Below are 18,771 nucleotides of genomic sequence, written 5' to 3'. Positions count from 1 at the left end.
TCAGGCTGTATCAGTTAGCAACTTATACTCTGTTATAATAGGGAGTTTAAATTGCAAACTGAGGAGAAGACTTGACTGAGGAGAAGATTTTTATATGAAGTTAATGGGCATGATCTTGTCATTTTGTGTTCTATGATGCCTGATTTGCAAATATTGAGGCAATACATAGGCTGCTGCAGCCTTGTTTGTGCTCTGCATTAGCAGCAAACCATCAGAGATACCATTTTTATGCTTTCTCTTGGTTGCATTTTAATTTAAATATGAATACTGGCAAAGGAATGACCAGCTTCTCTTTTCTCCCTCCTTTTCAATCCAAAATAGAAAGACTAGAATGAGAAAAAAAAAAGGAAGAAAAATTGTAGCAGCAATGATTTGTGGGGTTTTATATGAGTTTAAGGAAACTCTGAGGAAAGAGGAGCAGGAGATTGTCAGGAAGGTGCAGACAAAAGGGGACTCAGAGCCCCAAAGCAAGGAATGAGGTGCAGGAAGTGTGTGAAGAGGTTTAATGTGTGGTGGAATGAGATTAAAAACAAACAAAACCCCTCAAAGGGATCATCTATTAAATGAGTTCAGAGGCTTTGAAAACTGAGCACAGGATGAGGATGATTTTCTTCACCATGACCCAAGTTCCTTGGATTCCATGTCCCTAAGGAACCCCTTTATCTTGCAGCTAATCTCCTGATCACCTTTCATAAAACCATAAACTTTCCTCTCTTTGCTGCTTTCTCTGAATTTTGAACACTGGGATTCTTGCTACACTGGTTCAGTTCATTTCCAAATAAAGTAGTATGCATAACAATATAAAAATTGGAGTAAGCAATATGTTTAAGGGTAATTTCCCATGAATGTCAGTAAATGTCAGGGCAGCCAGCACTCTTCCTAAGTGAATTGCTTTGTATGTGAGGTGTGCAAGAATTACACTTGTTCCATTTGAATGAAATGCTGTTTTTAAAATGACTCTCTAATCTTATTTAGACAAAAGCCAACAGGGTGTGTTTTTGGTGCTCAGTGATGCTCTGCACTGCAGTAACAGTTCAGTGGAAACCTGCAGTTGCCTCGTGATCAAAACAGGGGTTACTTGAAACAAATGCAGCTGCAGGAGAAATCCTGCTGTTAATTTTATTTTGACACAACCTGATAAATGTTTGTGTCTGACATTTTACAGTGCTGAGTCTGTGACACTCAATGACTGTCTCCAGTTGTCATATTTGCCTTCCAAGAGAAACTACATGCTGTTATTGTACCCCAGAGAAATTCTGATTCTTGACCTGGAAGTGAATCAGACAGTGGGTGTGATTGCAATTGAGAGAACAGGCGTGCCTTTCATTCAGGTAATGAAGATTTGATGGGTTTTTAATCATTGAAATAATTTATTAAGATCATAGATAAGTTGGTGATCCGCTGAGAGTTGTTTGGTTAGTTCTAGAGAATGAAAATAAGTTAGTTCATGGGGGGAAAAACGTCCTCTGAACCAGCAAACAATTCAAACAAAACCTTGCAATTAATTTTTCACATTAATTGACTTCCTCAGTCACAAGTCCTGTAGCTAAAAAAAAAATAATCATGGAAACCTTGCATTAATGGTAACATTTTTTATGACTCACTCATACATCAGCAGTCAGTGTGTTGTATTTGCCAGTGCCCTTTGCAAAGGTTGAAATTTTGATAATGTGATATAATGTCTGTCTCTCTGGGCAGGTAATTCCTTGTTTCCAGAGGGATGGGTTGTTTTGCCTCCATGAAAATGGTTGCATAACTCTGAGGGTTCGCAGATCCAGCTGCAGCATAACTGGAACTCCAAGTGAAGAGCCAGGTAAGTTTTGTGTCAAAAACGTCCTGAAATGCCTTTTAATGTCCTTTGATGCCTTTTAATTAATAATTTAACACCAGTATTAACCATCATGCCTCATATGGTGAATTACAGCCCTTCTAGTGTTTTTCTCCCTGTGCATTGAATTTAAATTTGTGCTGCTTTTTCCCAAAGTGGTTTTTGACTTCTCTGATGTTAAGTGCAAAATAGATTATCTTAATATCCTGAAAATCCTTTTAGCACTAAATAATACTTTAATTATAAACCTGCTTAGCAGTCACAGATACAAGAATGTTATACATAAAAGATGAGTAGTGTGTTCTTTTTATCTTTAAGAATGGACATATTTTTCAGGCAGACACAAGGTTTTGGAAGTCATTTGATCAATTGGAAGAACTGATTTTAGAACTAAGATATGGGCTTTAGATTAATATCTAAATTATTAAACTTCTGTCTCTTTTATGAGATGTTACTAAGAAGGGTCTTTTAAATGTAATGGAGCAGATTGGAAAAAAGGGAAAACATAGTTCTGTAAATGTAAATAAGTGATTTTTTTGTGGTTGTTTTGGTTTGGGCAGTTTGCTAATTTCTAGTGAGCTACAATACTGGCTTCCAGGTCTGCCAGAAAAACCTGGAATTTTGGATTGTGGAGAGCAGATGCACTTTGTGCCCAGCTATTAAACAGTTATTTTTTAGGTTTTGCAAGATTCATTTGGAATAAGATATTTTAAAGACAAAGTTACATTTTGGAGAACTTTCCAGATCTGTATTGTGTACAGCAAGATCAGTAGTTTTTAATTGCTTTTCCCAAACATGGATTTCAGTCAGAGAGCTTCAAATGTGCCTCTGGTGATTGATCTCATCCCGTGTTTTTCACTCTGATTATTTGTCCTCTGTGGGCCATTGATGTTCCAGATCCAGAGCCAGTTCAGGAGCTGGTTTATGATTTAAGAAGTCAGTGTGATGCCATCAGGGTGACCAAAACAGTGCGACCCTTCAGCATGGTGTGCTGCCCAGTGAATGAGAACTCTGCAGCTCTCATAGTCAGTGATGGCAGGGTGATGATCTGGGAATTAAAATCCAGTGTTTCTGGCAGAAATATTCGGAACAGGTAACGGGATTTATTTTTTTCTTACCACAGTTTCAATCTGTTACATTTGCTGTGATGTCCTTCAGTGGGTTTTTTTGGTGTTGTGACATGTGGGAATGAAAGGAAGAGGAACAAAATGTGTCATCCAAAAAGATTAGTTCCCTTTCCTTGGGGAAGTGAAGGAACTGTATTTCCTCTTTTTCTTTAAGAGATAATTCCATCCTAAGTGGTTGGAGTAAGAAAACAAAAGATAGAATGAATGTTCACATTATTTTAGGGGGACATCACCTGAGTCTTTAAAGAACTACATTTCCAGGAGGGGAAGGGTTTTCTGCTTTATTTGTGTGAATTTGACACTGAACAATATGAAGCTGCCCAGCAGGTGACTGGAATATGGTGGTATAAACAATGTTTTTGTGTACAAAGCCTCTAGAATTTTAGATTTTGAGCAGTCTACAAATACTGTGTGAAGGAATGTAGTTCTTTGAACATTCAGTGTGTTAAGGTTGTTCTGCTGCAATTGAAAGTACTGTTGAATAACATAAATAAATACAATAAATAAATAAAATAAATGACTTACTGCCATAAAAGAAATAGAATTGTCAGTGCACTTTCAAGTGTCAGTAGTACCAGATTTTCAACTTAGACCCTTTTGTTGCTCATCAGTGATTTAATATTTTTATTCTTGGTGTTCTCAAAAATACTGCTGGTTGGATTCCTTGTGCTGCATAACCAGGAAAGCTGTTTAGAATCCATGTGTTCCTGGGTTTTACTTCTTGTGTCCTTACGAGTAATTTCCAAAACATTGATCTTTGTCATAATTATATAACCCCTCAAAAATGTAATAACATTATGAGAGCCACTGAGCCTTGAGGATTGTGGATATAAAGGATATTTGGAATTGGCACAGAGTCTTTAATGGATTTTGAAGGAGTCTTCCTTCATTAGCTCTTGATCCTGCTGGATTTGATGGTCATCATGAAAATGTGAACACAAAGTATTTTGCAGTGAGATTTTAACATTTTGTTTTAATTTCTTTTACAGCAGTTCAAGTGCATCACCTTTGTATTCCCCAGTCTCCTTCTGTGGAATTCCTGTAGCACCATTCCAAAATAAACTTCCAGACCTCTCATTAGACAGCATGATTGGTAAGAATTGCTTTCATTAATATTACAGGGTTTTTTAAATGGTTGTGCATTTTAGCTTGAGAACTGCATTTGTTAGAGTTGTTTTCTGTGCAATTTAAATAGTAACTCTGAAATTAAAGAACTCCTGTTTGCTAAAGAAATTATCAAGTGAATCCATTTGAGGACCAGTGCTTCAAGTTCATTTTCTCTGAGGAAAAGAAAAAGTGTTTTAAAATGGAATTTGGCCAAAACACTTTCATTTTTTTGATATTAATCTCAAATGGATGAAGCCAATTTATGTGACACATCCCAGCTATTTGAAATCTACTTCAGGATTGAGAAATTTCCCATTAAGATGCTTAGGTTTATGTTTTAAAACTAATTTCTGCTGGAAAAGCGACTCATGCTGCTCAGAGATACAAAGGTGCAGCTTTGGAGCTGCATTTGCTGAGAGGTGTCTGGATGAGCTGGTGTAGGTACCTTAACACATTTTCACTTTGTCTCATGTGTTTAAAGATGCTATTTAGGGCATGAATTTTTAAGTCCAGCCTGGAAAAGCTCTGAGCAACCTGGTGTAGTGGAAGGTGTCTCTGTCCATGGCAGGGAGCTGGAATGAGATGAGCTTTGAAGTCCCTTCCAACCCAAACCATCCTGTGATTCCATGAATTTTTCTTGTTACCTGCATTTCCTGTAGTCATTGACATCCCAGCTAACGTTGGTTTTGTTCCTTACAACATTTGGACTTGTTCAGCTGACTGCAGAAGGTGCACAGCACTGGAATTACATCCTTTTTGGGCCTGTCTTTATTGCTGTGCCCGAGACAATTCACTGTATTTCGGGAGGTAGATTGCACTTTACTGTCTGGGCTTGAATTCTGGAAGAAGCCTGGAATTATTGCACTTGCTTTCTTTTCTTACTTTTCTTTTATGTCCTTCTTAGTGTTAGGAGAGAAAGTTAGTACTGGAGAATTAGTAGAAGTGCAGCCTTCCAAAAAGTTTCCTCACACAGAGCTAAACAGGAAGGAACGTGTTTGTGCCTTATTCGTAATTTTTAATGATATAAATTCCTGTGTCTGATAACATCTCTGATTAAAACAATCCTAACAAGAGCTTTAATTTTTAAGCAGGGCAAGGTGCAGGTGCTGGAGAAGAGCAGTTAAGGAGCTCATTTCTGCAAGAAGTGCACCTGAAGTTCCTGCTGACTGGCCTCCTCTCAGGGCTCCCTCTGCCTCCCTTTGCCATCCGCATGTGCCCACCCCTTACAACAAAGAACATCAAACAGTATGAGCCAATCCTGGCTGTTGGTAAGGCCTTGAATAGCTTATTCATTGCTCTGAAGAGTAGATATTAAATGCAAATATAGTTGCTAATACAGAAGAGAAAAATCTGTCTTTTGATCCCATGTGAGTAATTAAAGATATCGACCCTTTTTCAGCTGTGATAGTCCTTGGATTCTTCTTGCCTGCCTTGAGTTTCAGCAATGCTACCTGAAAAATTGCAATACAGTAGCAAGTTTGTATTTATCCTTTCATTTACTATGCTGCTGGTCTGTTGATACACTCAGCATTTTATATGCTGCTCTCACTTCCTTCTAAACATCAAGAAATACAGATTTCTGCAGTCCTGCATTCCTGGAATAAGGAAATGAACTTTACAGAGACTTTATTTTTGTTCTGATTTGAATATCTAAAAATACACTTGAAGCATATTATTCTGTCTTATTCCAAATGTAGTTAAACTCATCTGGGTATGAGAATATTTGCCAGTGAGCACCTGATTTATTAACTCTGAGTTGTCCCTGTTTAAATCTGATTTTTCTAGTGTGTTTTCTAAAACATAGACAGGCTCTCATGACATGATGTGATGCTGCTAAAATTGGATTTTTATAAGCTGTAATTCTTAAAACAAGTGAAATACAAAGATTAGGAAACAGGTAGGTATAAAGTGCATTTATAGCAAGATCTTTCTTGACTTAAGGTACCTGAATTGCTCTTTAGGTATCCATTGTTGTATTTTGTGAAGTGATCTGAGTATAAAGAAGTGCCTAATAGAAAATTATAACTTTCAGTGTTTCTGAAGGTTTTTGATGTAGTTGAAGCTAATAGCTACCAAGTTATTGATTTCTGATTTGGAAGAGGTCATTATTTCAGGAATGAGAAAGCAGAATTGCTGTAATGATTCAATAAAATCTGTCCATGGTTCTCCCCTGGCATTATTGGTGGATAACAATTAATAAAATTCCTAGAGGGATTTACTCATCTCCAGGAATCAAAACAAATAGAAACACTCCTTTCCTCTGCAGCTGGGTGGATATGCATAAAGAGTGAGCAGATTTTCTCCAGGCTCTATAAATAGGTTCAAGAAAAGTCTTGATCCAAGTGGATATCACTGGATGGCTTTAATATTTGGGATTTTAGTGCTAGAAATCAAAGTGCCTTTTCTAAAATTGTAATAGTTACAGGAATTTTAAAAAACAGAGAGAGAGAAATAGCTGTAAACCCTGCATTTTCACTAAAGTATAGAAGAGAAGAATAAAATGTGTGTCTGTATTTTTTTAATCCCTTTTTATAGGTACAAGTAACGGCTCTGTCCTGGTGTTTCACCTTACAAGTGGAGTCTTACACAAGGAGTTAAGCATCCACTCCTGTGAAGTCAAGTAAGGTTTTCATTTTAATTCCTACTATAATCCTTCTAGGAAACAAATCCTAAACCCTCTGACTGGTGTTCCAGCAGCAGTGTGGGTGTCCTGCCTTGCTGTTCATGACACTCAAGGAAATCTCCTGTCAAGTCTTTACCCCAACAGTGTCTTTGCTGTGTATAAGCTGCAAAACACTGACAAAATTGGAATAAAAATGACATTGAAACAAATACATGCTGCTGATCTAGGATGCATATCAGCTCCTTCCAGCCTCTTTAGTCACTGGAGTACAAAGGAGTCTTTTTAGGACGAGAAACCTTTTTTCAGTGTAACAGTCAGGACTCATGGATTGTGTCCTTTGAAATAATTCTGATTTGTGTCTCAGGGTTTATTTGCTTTGTCCCCCTGGGGCTGAAATAGCTGTTGAGACAGATCTAGTCCTGACTGAAGTCAAAATAATTGTATTGTTGAAAGATTTTAAAGACTGAATAGAGGAATCAGTATTTATCCATCCTAAGAAGGAACAGAGTAAGTTTTAAGGCTGTTGTATTGTGTGTTTGTGTACACGTTGTGCACACCATGACAGAAGTTTCTGGATAACTAATGGCAAAGATACTAAAAATAGTGCTTACTGGATACATATTTCCCCAACAGGATACGTATTTCCAGACAGAATTAAGCATGAAAAATGAAATATTTCTAGTACTGATATTAGTAAAAATTTATCTCACAATTGTGTCATGAAGTCTTTATCTGGTTAAGGGCTGCATTTTACTGTGTACTCTCCAAAAGGTAAGAAAAATAGAGGTAACTGAGAATAGTTACTGAGAGTTTCTTAAGGAAACCTGCTTGGAATCTGCCACAAAAATTAGATAAGTTTATTTATGTTTGTGGTGTGATTAGCTGGCACTGTAAGAAAAGAATTCCCCTTTCTGTTCTGAACCATTTGAATCTTTATGGTTTCATCTCATCAACTACTTATGCAAATATTTTCATTTTATTTTCTGTTCTGCAGCACAGGAGGATAGTCCTTTCTTTATTAAAGTGATTATAGAATTCAAAATAAAAACTGCTACTGACATTTCACAGATTGAAAAAATTAAGATAGAGGGGAGGAAATAAATACACTTCTGAAAAAAAAGCTTTGTGTATTATTAGAAGTATTGTTAGTTTGGGCCTTTCAGTTTGTCAGAAGTTTGCAGTTTTTGAGAAACTTCAGGACTACATTGTCTTTCTAGCAACTGTCTTCAACAAGTGGTATTTTTAGAAGTAAAATATAATGTTTGTGAATTCTATTTAACCATAAGCTGGTATCTGGGTAAGTCTTCTAAATATTTGTTCTAATTTCCTCAATCCCAGCCTTAATAGTCTGAATGACTTTCCACAGAATTTTTACAAGTTTAAGGGAATGCTTCAAGCAATGTAGTCTGAGGCACAGGGATCCTTTCTGATTTTAATTAATTTTCATGGAGTGCAACAGTTTTTCTTCCAGTGGGAATTCTTACTTTACCTCTAAAATGCAGATAGATTGGATAATGCCTCTGTATCTGAAAATATACCTTCAGGGAACATCATTATTTTAGTATGTAATTGAGAATACTCTGGAATTGTAACTCCAGGCCAGCAGAGTTTTCAGTGCTCTGTAGTTTGAGAATGTAATAAAAATAAGGCAATTGTCCTTTACAAACCAAGTATGCTAAAGTAATGAGTTGTTTGGGTGTTAGCAATTAGAATTTTTTTGAGATTAAAGTGTTCTTTTGTAGAAGCTACATAGGTATTCACAGGCTGATTTTTTTGTTTTCATTTAAACTTTGAAATTCTATGGTGTGATTAGGAGGAGGAAGAATTGTCTTTCTGTCCTTTAAAGATAGTTCATAGTTAGGAGTAACCTTGAATATTTATTTTATCCATGATTATTGCTTGGCTGTTTCACTGCTTGTTTAGAGCTATGTAAGTAAATACTAGAGAGAATTCCAATAATTCTTATTATTGAAGGGAATTAGAAGAACTATGAAATACCAAAGTCTGATCCCTGTTCTCCATGGACCAGTCTAAGCTATTGTGGCAAAACAGGAGATGATAATCCATCTTCAATGCAGAGAATATATTTGGGACATGGAAATAAAATGCCTCCAATGTTCTTCTGGTCCAGTGGCACATTTGCAGCTCTCAGTGCTGCTTTTCCTTGTCCTGATAGAGAGATTGCTGTGACTGGAGCAGTGCTGCTCATTCTTTTGCACTGAAGCTCAGCAAGTTCAAGGCTGCAACAGCTTTTATTTTTAAATTTAAAATCTCACTGATTGTAACAGGGATGTTTATTGCCTGCAGGCAAAACGTGGGAATTATGGCATTACATCCAAGTTTTAGCAGTTGAATTGAAGTTGCTTCAACATTTGAATTTAAGCTGAGTGCCCTTTGGGAAACTGCTTTGCAAACATTCTACACCTCCTTAAAAAAAACTTTCCTTGAATAGAGAAATTAGAATGAAAAATACTACTGTCACTTTGGTCCCATATATGGTTTTATTTCCAATTTTATCTTGCTCTTTTTCTTATAATCCTTAGATTTAAGTAGCAGCTGCCATGACATAAAGTCACAGCAATCCATTCCCAACTAGAAAAGTAATTTGTGTTTTTATCCCCTTCAGTACCCTCTGTAATTTGTTTGCTTTGGAAACATTAATCAGAACAACTGAGTCTCACTTCTGAAGTAACTGAGACAAGCTGAATATATAGAATCCCTGAATTTTAGAATTTTAAAGAGTGGATTCAGTCTGAGCAACAGTTGACAGCTGTCTGTAACCCTTAATTCTGGAGGGCAAAGATGTCTTTTTTGAGGAAATGGAGCTGTTTCAATAGGGAAGGCATTACTGGTGTCCTTCAGTAGAGTTTAAACCACTGTCTTCACCTTCTCAGTTTGCCTGTCTGACAGTGACAAAGATGATATTGTTTCAGGTGCAAGCAGTTAGCCAAGCTAAGGTTTCCTCTTGCTGATGAGTGTCTGGGGTTTCTGTAGGTTTTTATTAGTATTGACAGATGGCCAGGCAGCAGCAGAGAAAAAGGACTTGCCCCGTTAAACCCGAGCTGATGAAAACTATAGAAAATGCTTCAGGTCTTTGAAGGAGAAGAGTGAATAACTACCAGCAGTAACAAGGCATTAGGAGTTCCTGGGCTTTTTCCAAAAAACATAGTGGAGCAGCAGATAAAAAATGGAAAGGTGTCAGAATTCCCATTTCTTCCATTTCAGAAAGCTCCCTGTATTTATGACCCTTTGGAGACCTGCAATGTCACACGTTACCACAGTTGTAGATTCCTGTTCAGTCATTCCTGTAATGTTTCAATTAATCATCGAGTACTTCTCATTTGGATTGAAATTATTGGTTGAACTTTCATAGGTCCTGCTGGGAAAAAGGCTGGGTCTTAAATTTTAAATTTTTCTTGAGGGCTTAGGGATAAAGCTTCCCATATTTTTAAAGCTTGGACTAAAATAATAAATATGGCCATAAATTATATGTACAAAATATTATGGGAGTGCTTTTTGTTTTCACCCCTCTACACTACATTTGAGGAACTTCTAGTTAATACAATGTGAATTGGATTTACTGGCATTAAATCATAAATACTGGTATTTATCTCACATATATTCTAGCAAAGCACACCATGATTTTACAATTGAAGTAACAGAAGACTTGGTTGTCCTGGAAACATTTCTTAAATGATCTGTGTTTGAAGGATTTGAGGAAAACCTAAATCCTTTTATCCATGTTAAAATTAAGTTGGGCATATGTATGTGTTAAGAACAGTCTCAATTTTCTTTTAGATTAGTTCCTTGATTTATGTCAATGTAATGTCAAAATGATAAAGCACTCAAGCAGTTTTTGCAGGCACAAGGTGTGTGAGTGAAATGGGGATGGAGGATGATCTCCTTTTGGAACAGTACCACCTAGTGCCACTTTCTGTCCTCTTTGCTCTGGGCTATTATTCTAAGATATTGTGGATTCCATAGTGTAACTTCACATCCTTGCAGCACTCCGAGGTAATTTGGTTGGGAGCTGCCTTGGAGTGAGAAAAAAGAATAAAAAAAATCACCAGGTTTTCATTTTTTTAATGATAGCCTTTAAAATCTCTTCAGGGCCTTTCTATTTTTTATCATCTTTGTCTCTCCTCTCTGTGGACTGAAGGAATGAAATCCTCCTGCCCTGCTATCCATATAAATATTTCTCTGTATGTTGGCCAATTTGAGTTGTCTGATAGTAACCACTGACTTAATCAGAGCAGTGCTTTTAGTCCCCTCTAGGGCTGACTATGTGTGAGGGATTTCTGCAAAAGTTGACAGTGCTTTTAGCTGAAATTTTTGCTTTAACCAAAGAAGAACTAGTGTGGTCTGAAAAGAAAGCTGCTCTTTAATTTAATTCAGTAACTTTATATTTCCATCATACTTGTAAAACTCATACCTTATTATTATACTTAAATATGATGTTTCCACAAAGTGCAGAAAATCACTTCTGTGCTGTTTGCTTTGAAGAATATGCACAAAAAAAAGATTAATTGTACTTCAGGTTATTTTCTGGCCATTGAAATATTTTGGCTGACGTGCTCCATGTACTCCCTTCTGATCCCAGGGGGATTGAGTGGATAAGCTTGACTGGCTTCATTTCCTTTGCCACATCAACACCCAACAATCTGGGCCTGGTCAGGAATGAGCTGCAGCTGGTTGACCTCCCAACAGGTGAGTGTTTCCTTTTTTTATTCTTCCAGTTGTCATGAAAAAATGAAACAATAAAGAAGAGTTTTAACTGTTTTTGCTCTTCTGTCCTTGTGTTTTGTCTGGTGCTCCACAGACAGACCTGAACCAGCACGTTTGCAGAAACATCTGTGCCTTGGACTGATTAAAAAAAAATATGAATAAGTGTCAGCAGGGGGTTTAGAAGGAGTCACAGAGTACCAGTAGTAGTGGTGGATTTTGTTCACAAGATGCATGTATTTCCAAATGTGCTGCTTCACGTGCACCTGAAATCATGTTGAACCATTTATTGTGCTTTCTGTTGGCAACAGATAATTTTTCCAGGTAGATCAGGCCCATGGCCAGAATTTGACTGTGTGAATGTGTGTAAAATAAGTATTTCAGTGATAAAATCTGATACTTTCAGAAAGAACTGGTAAGGTTAAAAATAAATAACTTTTGAAAAGATACTGTTGATAGCAAAATGAACAGATTGTGTGTGTTTTTCAACTATTCTGGCCTCAAAATAGATGACAAACATATTTGTGATTGAACTCAGTATTTGCACAATACTAGGAGGTGTAACTTGGGAAATTAGCCCAAAATAGGAAGCACTTCAATAATTTTAAGTTATTTTTGAATGTGAAAACCTGGAGCCATTTAATTTCTAATTGAAGAGCCTGAATCTTGTAATACATGGCTAATTCTGAATTACTTTATGTAGAATAAAGCAAATTTTTTTAGTGGGGTTTTTTAAACTGATGGAAAAAACTCAATTGTTATATTTCCAGGATGCTGCAGAAAGAATTTATTCTTGTAACATGACATTATTTTAATTTTTTCCCATATAATGTCTTTTGTTCATCTGTTTAAAACCCAAACCAAAAAGATACACACATTGTGATATTAATCTCATGTAGAATGGGATTTTGCCTGGGCACTCAGCTTGTAAATCAGTATTGAACATTTATAAACAGAAGTGAGACCTTAGCATGTGGTTTGCTTAAAAATGTTACATTTCCTCTTTAAAGCTTTCAAGGAAGGCATAGCAATTTAACTGTTTACTTGTTGCTTCTTTTATCACTTGTGTGCCCAGCCTTTTATTTTAGGGCTAAGAAAACTGTGCTGATTTGTGTTTACTTTACAAACACTAAGACAAAATTCACATTTACATTTCTGAACCAAAAAAATGAAAGAAAATTCCTCAAGTGCTTCATCACTAATGAGAAGGAGCTGGAAGATTTTCTGTAGCCTGGCCTCTGACATGAGAGCTCTAACCAGCATTCTTGATAACTAGATTTATTCATTAGAATTAGTATATAGATTTATTCATTTTAATTAGTATAAATAACTTGGCTACAGGCAGCCACAAGAGTAGCTAAAGTTGAAAAGCTTGAATTTTCCTTGAAAGCTGAAGAGAATGAAACCTGCAGAGGAGATGCTCTGATACCCCTGTGTTTGTAGGTCATTATTCCTTTTAATGATATGTGTAACATCTGTAATTCTGCAACACTTTGTGCAAGTGGGTGAAGATTTTTTTGGGAGTAAGATTATGAATTCTTATGGGGATAAGATTATAAATTCTTAGGGTTTGTTCTTTTAGCTGGAAAGAAAGAGAAGGAAAACGTCGACAACGACAAGAGCAATGTAAGAGCCGTCAGGTTACTTGGGGATGTTCTGGCTTGGTTTATAAACTATTTCTGTTTGCAAACAGAATTGTTGATGAACTATTTCCATGTTTATATCTAGTTTGGTAACTGTTTCTCTTTTCCCTCTGCTGTGTTTGTGTTCCAGGCAGGAGCGTTGCCTTTCGTGGCGAGCGAGGCAATGACGAGCCGGCCATCGAAATGATAAAGGTGTCTCATTTGAAGTGAGTGCAGCAGCCCTGGGAGGTTTATATTTTTTATTCTGCTCCATGAGGATCCTCATGACACCATAGAGATTCTAGGAAAAAAAACCACTTCAGGGTGAATAGAAAAATGTACAACAGCATCAAGAGAAAAATACTTCACAATATTAATTCCGAGTGCAAAAGCTGTGAGTGTTTCTGTGGTTGACTCTGTAACTTCAGGATCCAATCACACTGCCAGATCAGTCTTTAATATTTTATTTCTTATAAAAATTGTGTTGACTAAACAGGCATTTTGATAATATTAGGGAGAATAAAAGTGCTGAACACTTTTTGTCGACTTTGATTTTGTTATGAGTTAATTCTCTTTTCTGTAACTTAAGCCTAACTTAAAACTAGGAAGTTTTGTATTAAAAATTGGATGATTTTTCAGTTTTATTAGTTTTTCTGATTATTTCACACCTTTATAATAATTGTTTACTGGAAGACCAGATGTGAGATATAGTTGTTTGAAAAGTCAGCTGATAAATGACCAAATTGTTTATTATCAAGTCCTCATTATTTTTAGCTCAGGCCTGTAACAGGAGACCCTGGTCTTCATAGTATCAAAAATAATAATAGTAGTACTCTGGGAGATTACTTCCCTTTCCTGTCTAAATGAAATTCAAGTGGTGTTGAATTTAATAAGGTGTTGTTTCTAAATCTTAGAAGTTTTTTTTTTCTTTACAGTGGAGGAAAAAAATTAATGTCCTCTAGCTTGCATAGGAATATTTTCAGAAGTATGTGTACATTTCAGAGAATTTGGAAGAGTTCAAGCATGTAATGGTCTTATTAACACATTAAAAATTAAGAGCAGCCACGGGCTTAGATGAAGAGAGCAGAGAGTGCTGAGTGAGAACAAGAAAGAATAGAGATAATTCATTTGAATAGAGGTAATTGCAGTGGCAGAAAGTACATATTCTGCACAGCCTCTCTATTTTCAAGTTAAATGTGAAAAGTGGTAGATTAAAGGTATTATACTTGTGTAACTCCACAGATGAACAGTCTGAAGACATAACTGACAAGTGGAAGGTGGTTTAATGTTCATTTATTCCTGGATTAGGAAGAGGCCTCATGGCCAAATCAGAGGTGCTGCTGCTTTCTCTGAACTGCTTCCCTGGTCTCCTTCACAGTAACTGAGCAGAACCACCTGACAGAAATTTGTGTATTAGCTTTGAGGAGGACTCTTTTTCAGACATTCTTTAGCTCTTCAGTAGCTCAGGGGAATCACAAGCTTCAGAGGGGGATTTGAGCTGAATTGGTTTGCTCTGTTTCCTCCTGGTTTTTGAGGGTTTCCAGAGTGCTGATATGAACAGTACGTGTGCAGTAAAGTGCTCAAACTAAAATGGAATGATTACTTTTGCTGTAGTAAATTCTCATTTGTTTTAGGCAGTATCTGGCTGTGGTATTTAAAGACAAACCACTGGAGATCTGGGATGTCAGAACCTGCACTCTGCTCCGAGAGATGTCTAAAAACTTCCCCACAGCAACTGCTTTGGTAAGGAATAAATTCTGTTACTGCTTATCAAGTGTGGTAAGTTGAGATAGTATAAAAATCTTTGAACAATTCTGTGGCAAAATGTTACTGTATCTGTATCATATATATATATAAAGTGCTTTACCATTTCATCTGTCACCATTTTCATCTCTCATCATAAAGAGGCAAAAGGGAGGCACTGGTGAAAAACCTGGTCTGTCCCTCGGGTGGTGGAGGGAGGGATCATAGAAAACAAATTGTTATAAATCTGCAGTAAGTTGAGGGAATAAACTTTTGTCTTTTCTGTTTTCCTGGACAATTTTTCACAGGAATGGTCACCCTCCCATAACCTAAAAAGCCTGAGGAAGAAGCAGTTGGCAGCCCGGGAGGCCATGGCCCGGCAGACAGTGGCATCAGACACCGAAGTGACCAGCGTGGAATCCTCTGTCATCAGGTCTCTCTCTCTCATCTGATGCTCTTTTACAGCACTGGTTGTTTTTCCACCCTGAGAAAAACTGTTTCTGTTCCCTGAGCCAGGGAACAGAATATTTTTGAACTGATTCTTGAGTATGTAACAGGCAAAACAACTTTATGGTCCTCCCTTCAGATTTTATATGTGGGACTTTGATGTGCTTTGAAGTGGCTCTCAGGTGTGTCTGTAGCCCCTTGGTTACCTGGTTCTTGAAGTAAAACTGTTATTTGACTCCAGACATTTTCACTCTTGCTTCTAGATAATTTGCTTTAAGGGATATATGGGATTTTTTTGTGCTACCTGTCTGCACTAAATAGAATTTGCCTTGCATTTCTCATCTCGAGAAAGAAATAATTATGTCTCATTGTGTTCCTTTTAAAGCTTGTTACAGGAAGCTGAAAGTAAATCAGAGCTGAGCCAGAACATTTCTGCCAGAGAGCACTTTGTGTTTACAGGTGCTGATGGGCAGGTTTATCACCTCACAGTAGAAGGGAACTCAGTAAAGGACAGTGCAAGAATTCCTCCTGATGTGAGTCCAAATTTTCTGTATCATTGATGCTTTAATTTTTTTCTTAGCTATGAGTGCTCGAAAAAAAAATCAAGGATATTCCTTGTAGCAGCAAGTGATCACTAATGCAGTAATTTGAAATCTGAAATACAAATTCCAACTTCAAAACTGTAACAATTCTGTTTTCACAATCTTATTTTTTTTTTTGAAAACGTTATAGAAATAAATGATTTTTTTTACAAGTTGGAATCTTCACAGGTCCCGACTTGCTTTCTGAATAAATTACTTGACATATTTAGTAAAACTTGTACAAAATGTTGAATAACAGAGACACTTATTGAAACATGATTCTGTTCTGTTAATGGATTTTGTCTTGTGTCATAAGGAGGACTTAAAACTGTGAGTTTTAAGTTTGTTCTTTTCCCAGTTACTCTGAAGAATTCTTTCTCTTTTAAATTTTTCTTGAATGCTTTGATGCTTAGAAATAGGTGTTCTTTTATTTTTATTTCCTTCTTTAGTGTATGCTACTATTTTGATGAATGAGGTCTGCCATGTTGGTGCTTCCTTGCAACAAGAGACAGAGAAGTGATTTTTGTTGCTATAATCCCAAAATTTTTTACAAGGAAATCTCTTTTGAAGCATTTTGAAGCCAATATGACTGACATGATAAATGTTTATATTTGATAGAACTGTTTCTGTTTTAACTGAGTAGAATTTGGACTTTTGTGTCATTTTTTTTTTTTAAATGCTGAAACCAATGTTGAAGTGTTTATTCATATGTCTGTCTCTATTAACCACAAGATTTTGTTCTGCTTCTTAAATATTTTCAGGGAAGTATGGGTAGCATTACATGTATTGCTTGGAAAGGGGATATACTGGTTCTTGGAGATGTTGATGGAAACTTAAACTTCTGGGATTTGAAAGCTAGAGTGTCCAGGTATGAATGCAAATCAAGTCTGTCAAACATGATGTAATGAGTGTTAGAATTTGGGCTTCTTTCATCCTTCCTCATTTTTCTTCACTGCAGGAGGTGTTTGAGGGGAAAATTTCAAACATTTTGAAATAAAAATTCAGAAAATTCCTACTGTGTTACAGTTCTCTGCATTCCAGCTTTTGTGTTTTCAGAAGAAGTAACATTTATTGAAAGTTTTAAAACCAGCTAGGTATCTTTTTTTACATGAAGTATTGTAGTATTTATTTCAAGCATTTAATCATCTTAGTTTTAATAATCTGTGTAGCTATTTGTGTGTGCACATACAGGTAGAGAGATTGTTCTCCTCCTCAGCCTGTGCAATATCAGGATCTGCAGAGTTCATGGGAAGGATTTAATTGCCCACAGTATGAGGTGGAGAGTGATTAATGCTAATATTACACTTCCCTTTTCTCAGGGGGATCCCCACACACAGGAGTTGGGTGAAGAAAATCCGATTTGCTCCAGGGAAAGGAAATCAAAAACTTCTTGCCATGTACAATGACGGGGCAGAAATTTGGGATTCCAAAGAGGTGGGTGCCTGGGGGTTTGATTTGCACTTATTTTCAAAGCACACCTCTTACTTCTGAAAATCAGGGGTTAAGTTTTACAGATTCATGATTTCTTGCTGACAGTTGTATGATGAAGTCCTACAACTTTTCTCAGAAGACTTTTATTTCCTATAAAATGTTTCTAAGCTGCCATCAATGAAAAGTACCTTTCACTCATAAAGCTGACAATGTGTCTGAGTTCCTCTTTGTCACCCTCTTGGAATGGGTTTGAGGCAGACCTTGAAAATTTAATGGGGAGTCCCCAGTTTTAGAGTTTAATCTGTGGACAAGTGATTACAGAAGGGTTACAAAATGTCCAACTACTGACCAGTTAAAAGCACAATTTAGAGTGTTTTGTTTCTCTCTCTTTTGTTTGTGGACAATGAACCATCCCATTCCCATAAAGTTCTGTTAATGCTGTGTCTAAATGTATTTCTAGACAGGTTCAGCATTTACCAAAAAGGTGTATGTTAATGAAGAGCGTGAGTTAATTAATGAGAACCTCACTCTGGCCTTGATGCACATGTGCTGGATCAGGGGACTGGAATTAAAGAGGGAATGTAGATTCCCACCAGTTCACCATGGAAATTTTAGGTCAGAAAAGATAACAAAAAGGCAGCTAGCTGTACAGCTGTGCTCGAAAGGATCTTTTGTCTCACCTCTAAATTGGGAAAAGTATTGTTTCAGGGCAACCACGTGACCTACTGCAAGGTTTCTAAATTCCCTGCTCTCCAGAAAGGACCGTTATTAAAATGATTTACAACTCACTTCACCTTTTAATGTGAATTTTGAGCTGTGCCTCGTGGGTGTGTGACACAGCCTTAGACTGGGTGATGGAGAGCCTACTAAAAATGACAAATAACTTCCCCAGGTACAAATGGTGAGCAGTTTGAGGAGTGGAAGGAACGTGAATTTCCGGATCCTGGATGTGGACTGGTGCACGTCTGACAAGGTGGTCCTGGCATCAGATGATGGATGTATCCGAGTCCTGGACTTGTCCATGAAACCCTCCTGCTTCAGGATGGATGAACAGGACCTCATAGGTATGGTGATTTCATTTTGCTGTCAGCTGGTAGGTAAAATGCACTTGTAATTTGTAATAAAAACGTTCAGCATTTCTGTTAGAACAAAAAATTATCACATGTAGAGATTTTGATGCCTCTCTAGTGGTTTTTGAAGATACAGATAAATGTTTTAGGCTTAGGTCATGTGAGTTGTTTAAAAAAACATCCACACTTTTGACTATCTGAATTAGAATGAATAATAAGAGCTTTTTGTGCAGAAAGTCTGGAAAGGTGACTTAAAAAACATTGGTACATCACTTAGTTATCAGTATCTACATCACTGACATTCATGACATGATTCTGAAACATTTGTGATGTGTGAAAATGTCTTTTCTGAATTTTTTTCAGGTATCAAAGGCAGTTTGTAGACTGAGCCGTTGCATTTCTCACATTGCTCTTTTGCTTTTTTGCCATATGTTTAAGAAGGGAAATTAAATATTTAACTAGTTAACTAA

General features: G+C 36.8%; 1 protein-coding gene across 4 annotated transcripts in view; it reads left to right on the top strand.

Annotated features, from left to right (window-relative positions):
* Positions 1 to 18,771, top strand: part of WDR11 (WD repeat domain 11) — a 38,662-nt gene that overhangs the window by 9,521 nt on the left and 10,370 nt on the right. For 2 of the 4 annotated variants that reach the window (XM_064663641.1, XM_064663640.1), the window contains exons 6-19: positions 1,166 to 1,331; positions 1,699 to 1,813; positions 2,726 to 2,921; positions 3,945 to 4,048; positions 5,151 to 5,330; positions 6,598 to 6,682; positions 11,286 to 11,392; positions 13,181 to 13,256; positions 14,664 to 14,772; positions 15,081 to 15,205; positions 15,605 to 15,752; positions 16,562 to 16,668; positions 17,120 to 17,234; positions 18,124 to 18,295. In XM_064663641.1, the coding sequence (XP_064519711.1) occupies positions 1,166 to 1,331; positions 1,699 to 1,813; positions 2,726 to 2,921; positions 3,945 to 4,048; positions 5,151 to 5,330; positions 6,598 to 6,682; positions 11,286 to 11,392; positions 13,181 to 13,256; positions 14,664 to 14,772; positions 15,081 to 15,205; positions 15,605 to 15,752; positions 16,562 to 16,668; positions 17,120 to 17,234; positions 18,124 to 18,295 (1,805 nt within the window). The remainder of the gene's footprint in view (positions 1 to 1,165; positions 1,332 to 1,698; positions 1,814 to 2,725; positions 2,922 to 3,944; positions 4,049 to 5,150; positions 5,331 to 6,597; positions 6,683 to 11,285; positions 11,393 to 13,180; positions 13,257 to 14,663; positions 14,773 to 15,080; positions 15,206 to 15,604; positions 15,753 to 16,561; positions 16,669 to 17,119; positions 17,235 to 18,123; positions 18,296 to 18,771) is intronic. The other 2 variants (XM_064663643.1, XM_064663642.1) reach the window with 1 other exon arrangement.

The sequence above is a fragment of the Pseudopipra pipra genome, chromosome 8 (genome assembly GCF_036250125.1).
Source record: "Pseudopipra pipra isolate bDixPip1 chromosome 8, bDixPip1.hap1, whole genome shotgun sequence".
In the NCBI taxonomy this organism is placed as follows: Eukaryota; Metazoa; Chordata; class Aves; order Passeriformes; family Pipridae; genus Pseudopipra; species Pseudopipra pipra.
This window is presented reverse-complemented; position numbering and strand designations above follow the sequence as displayed.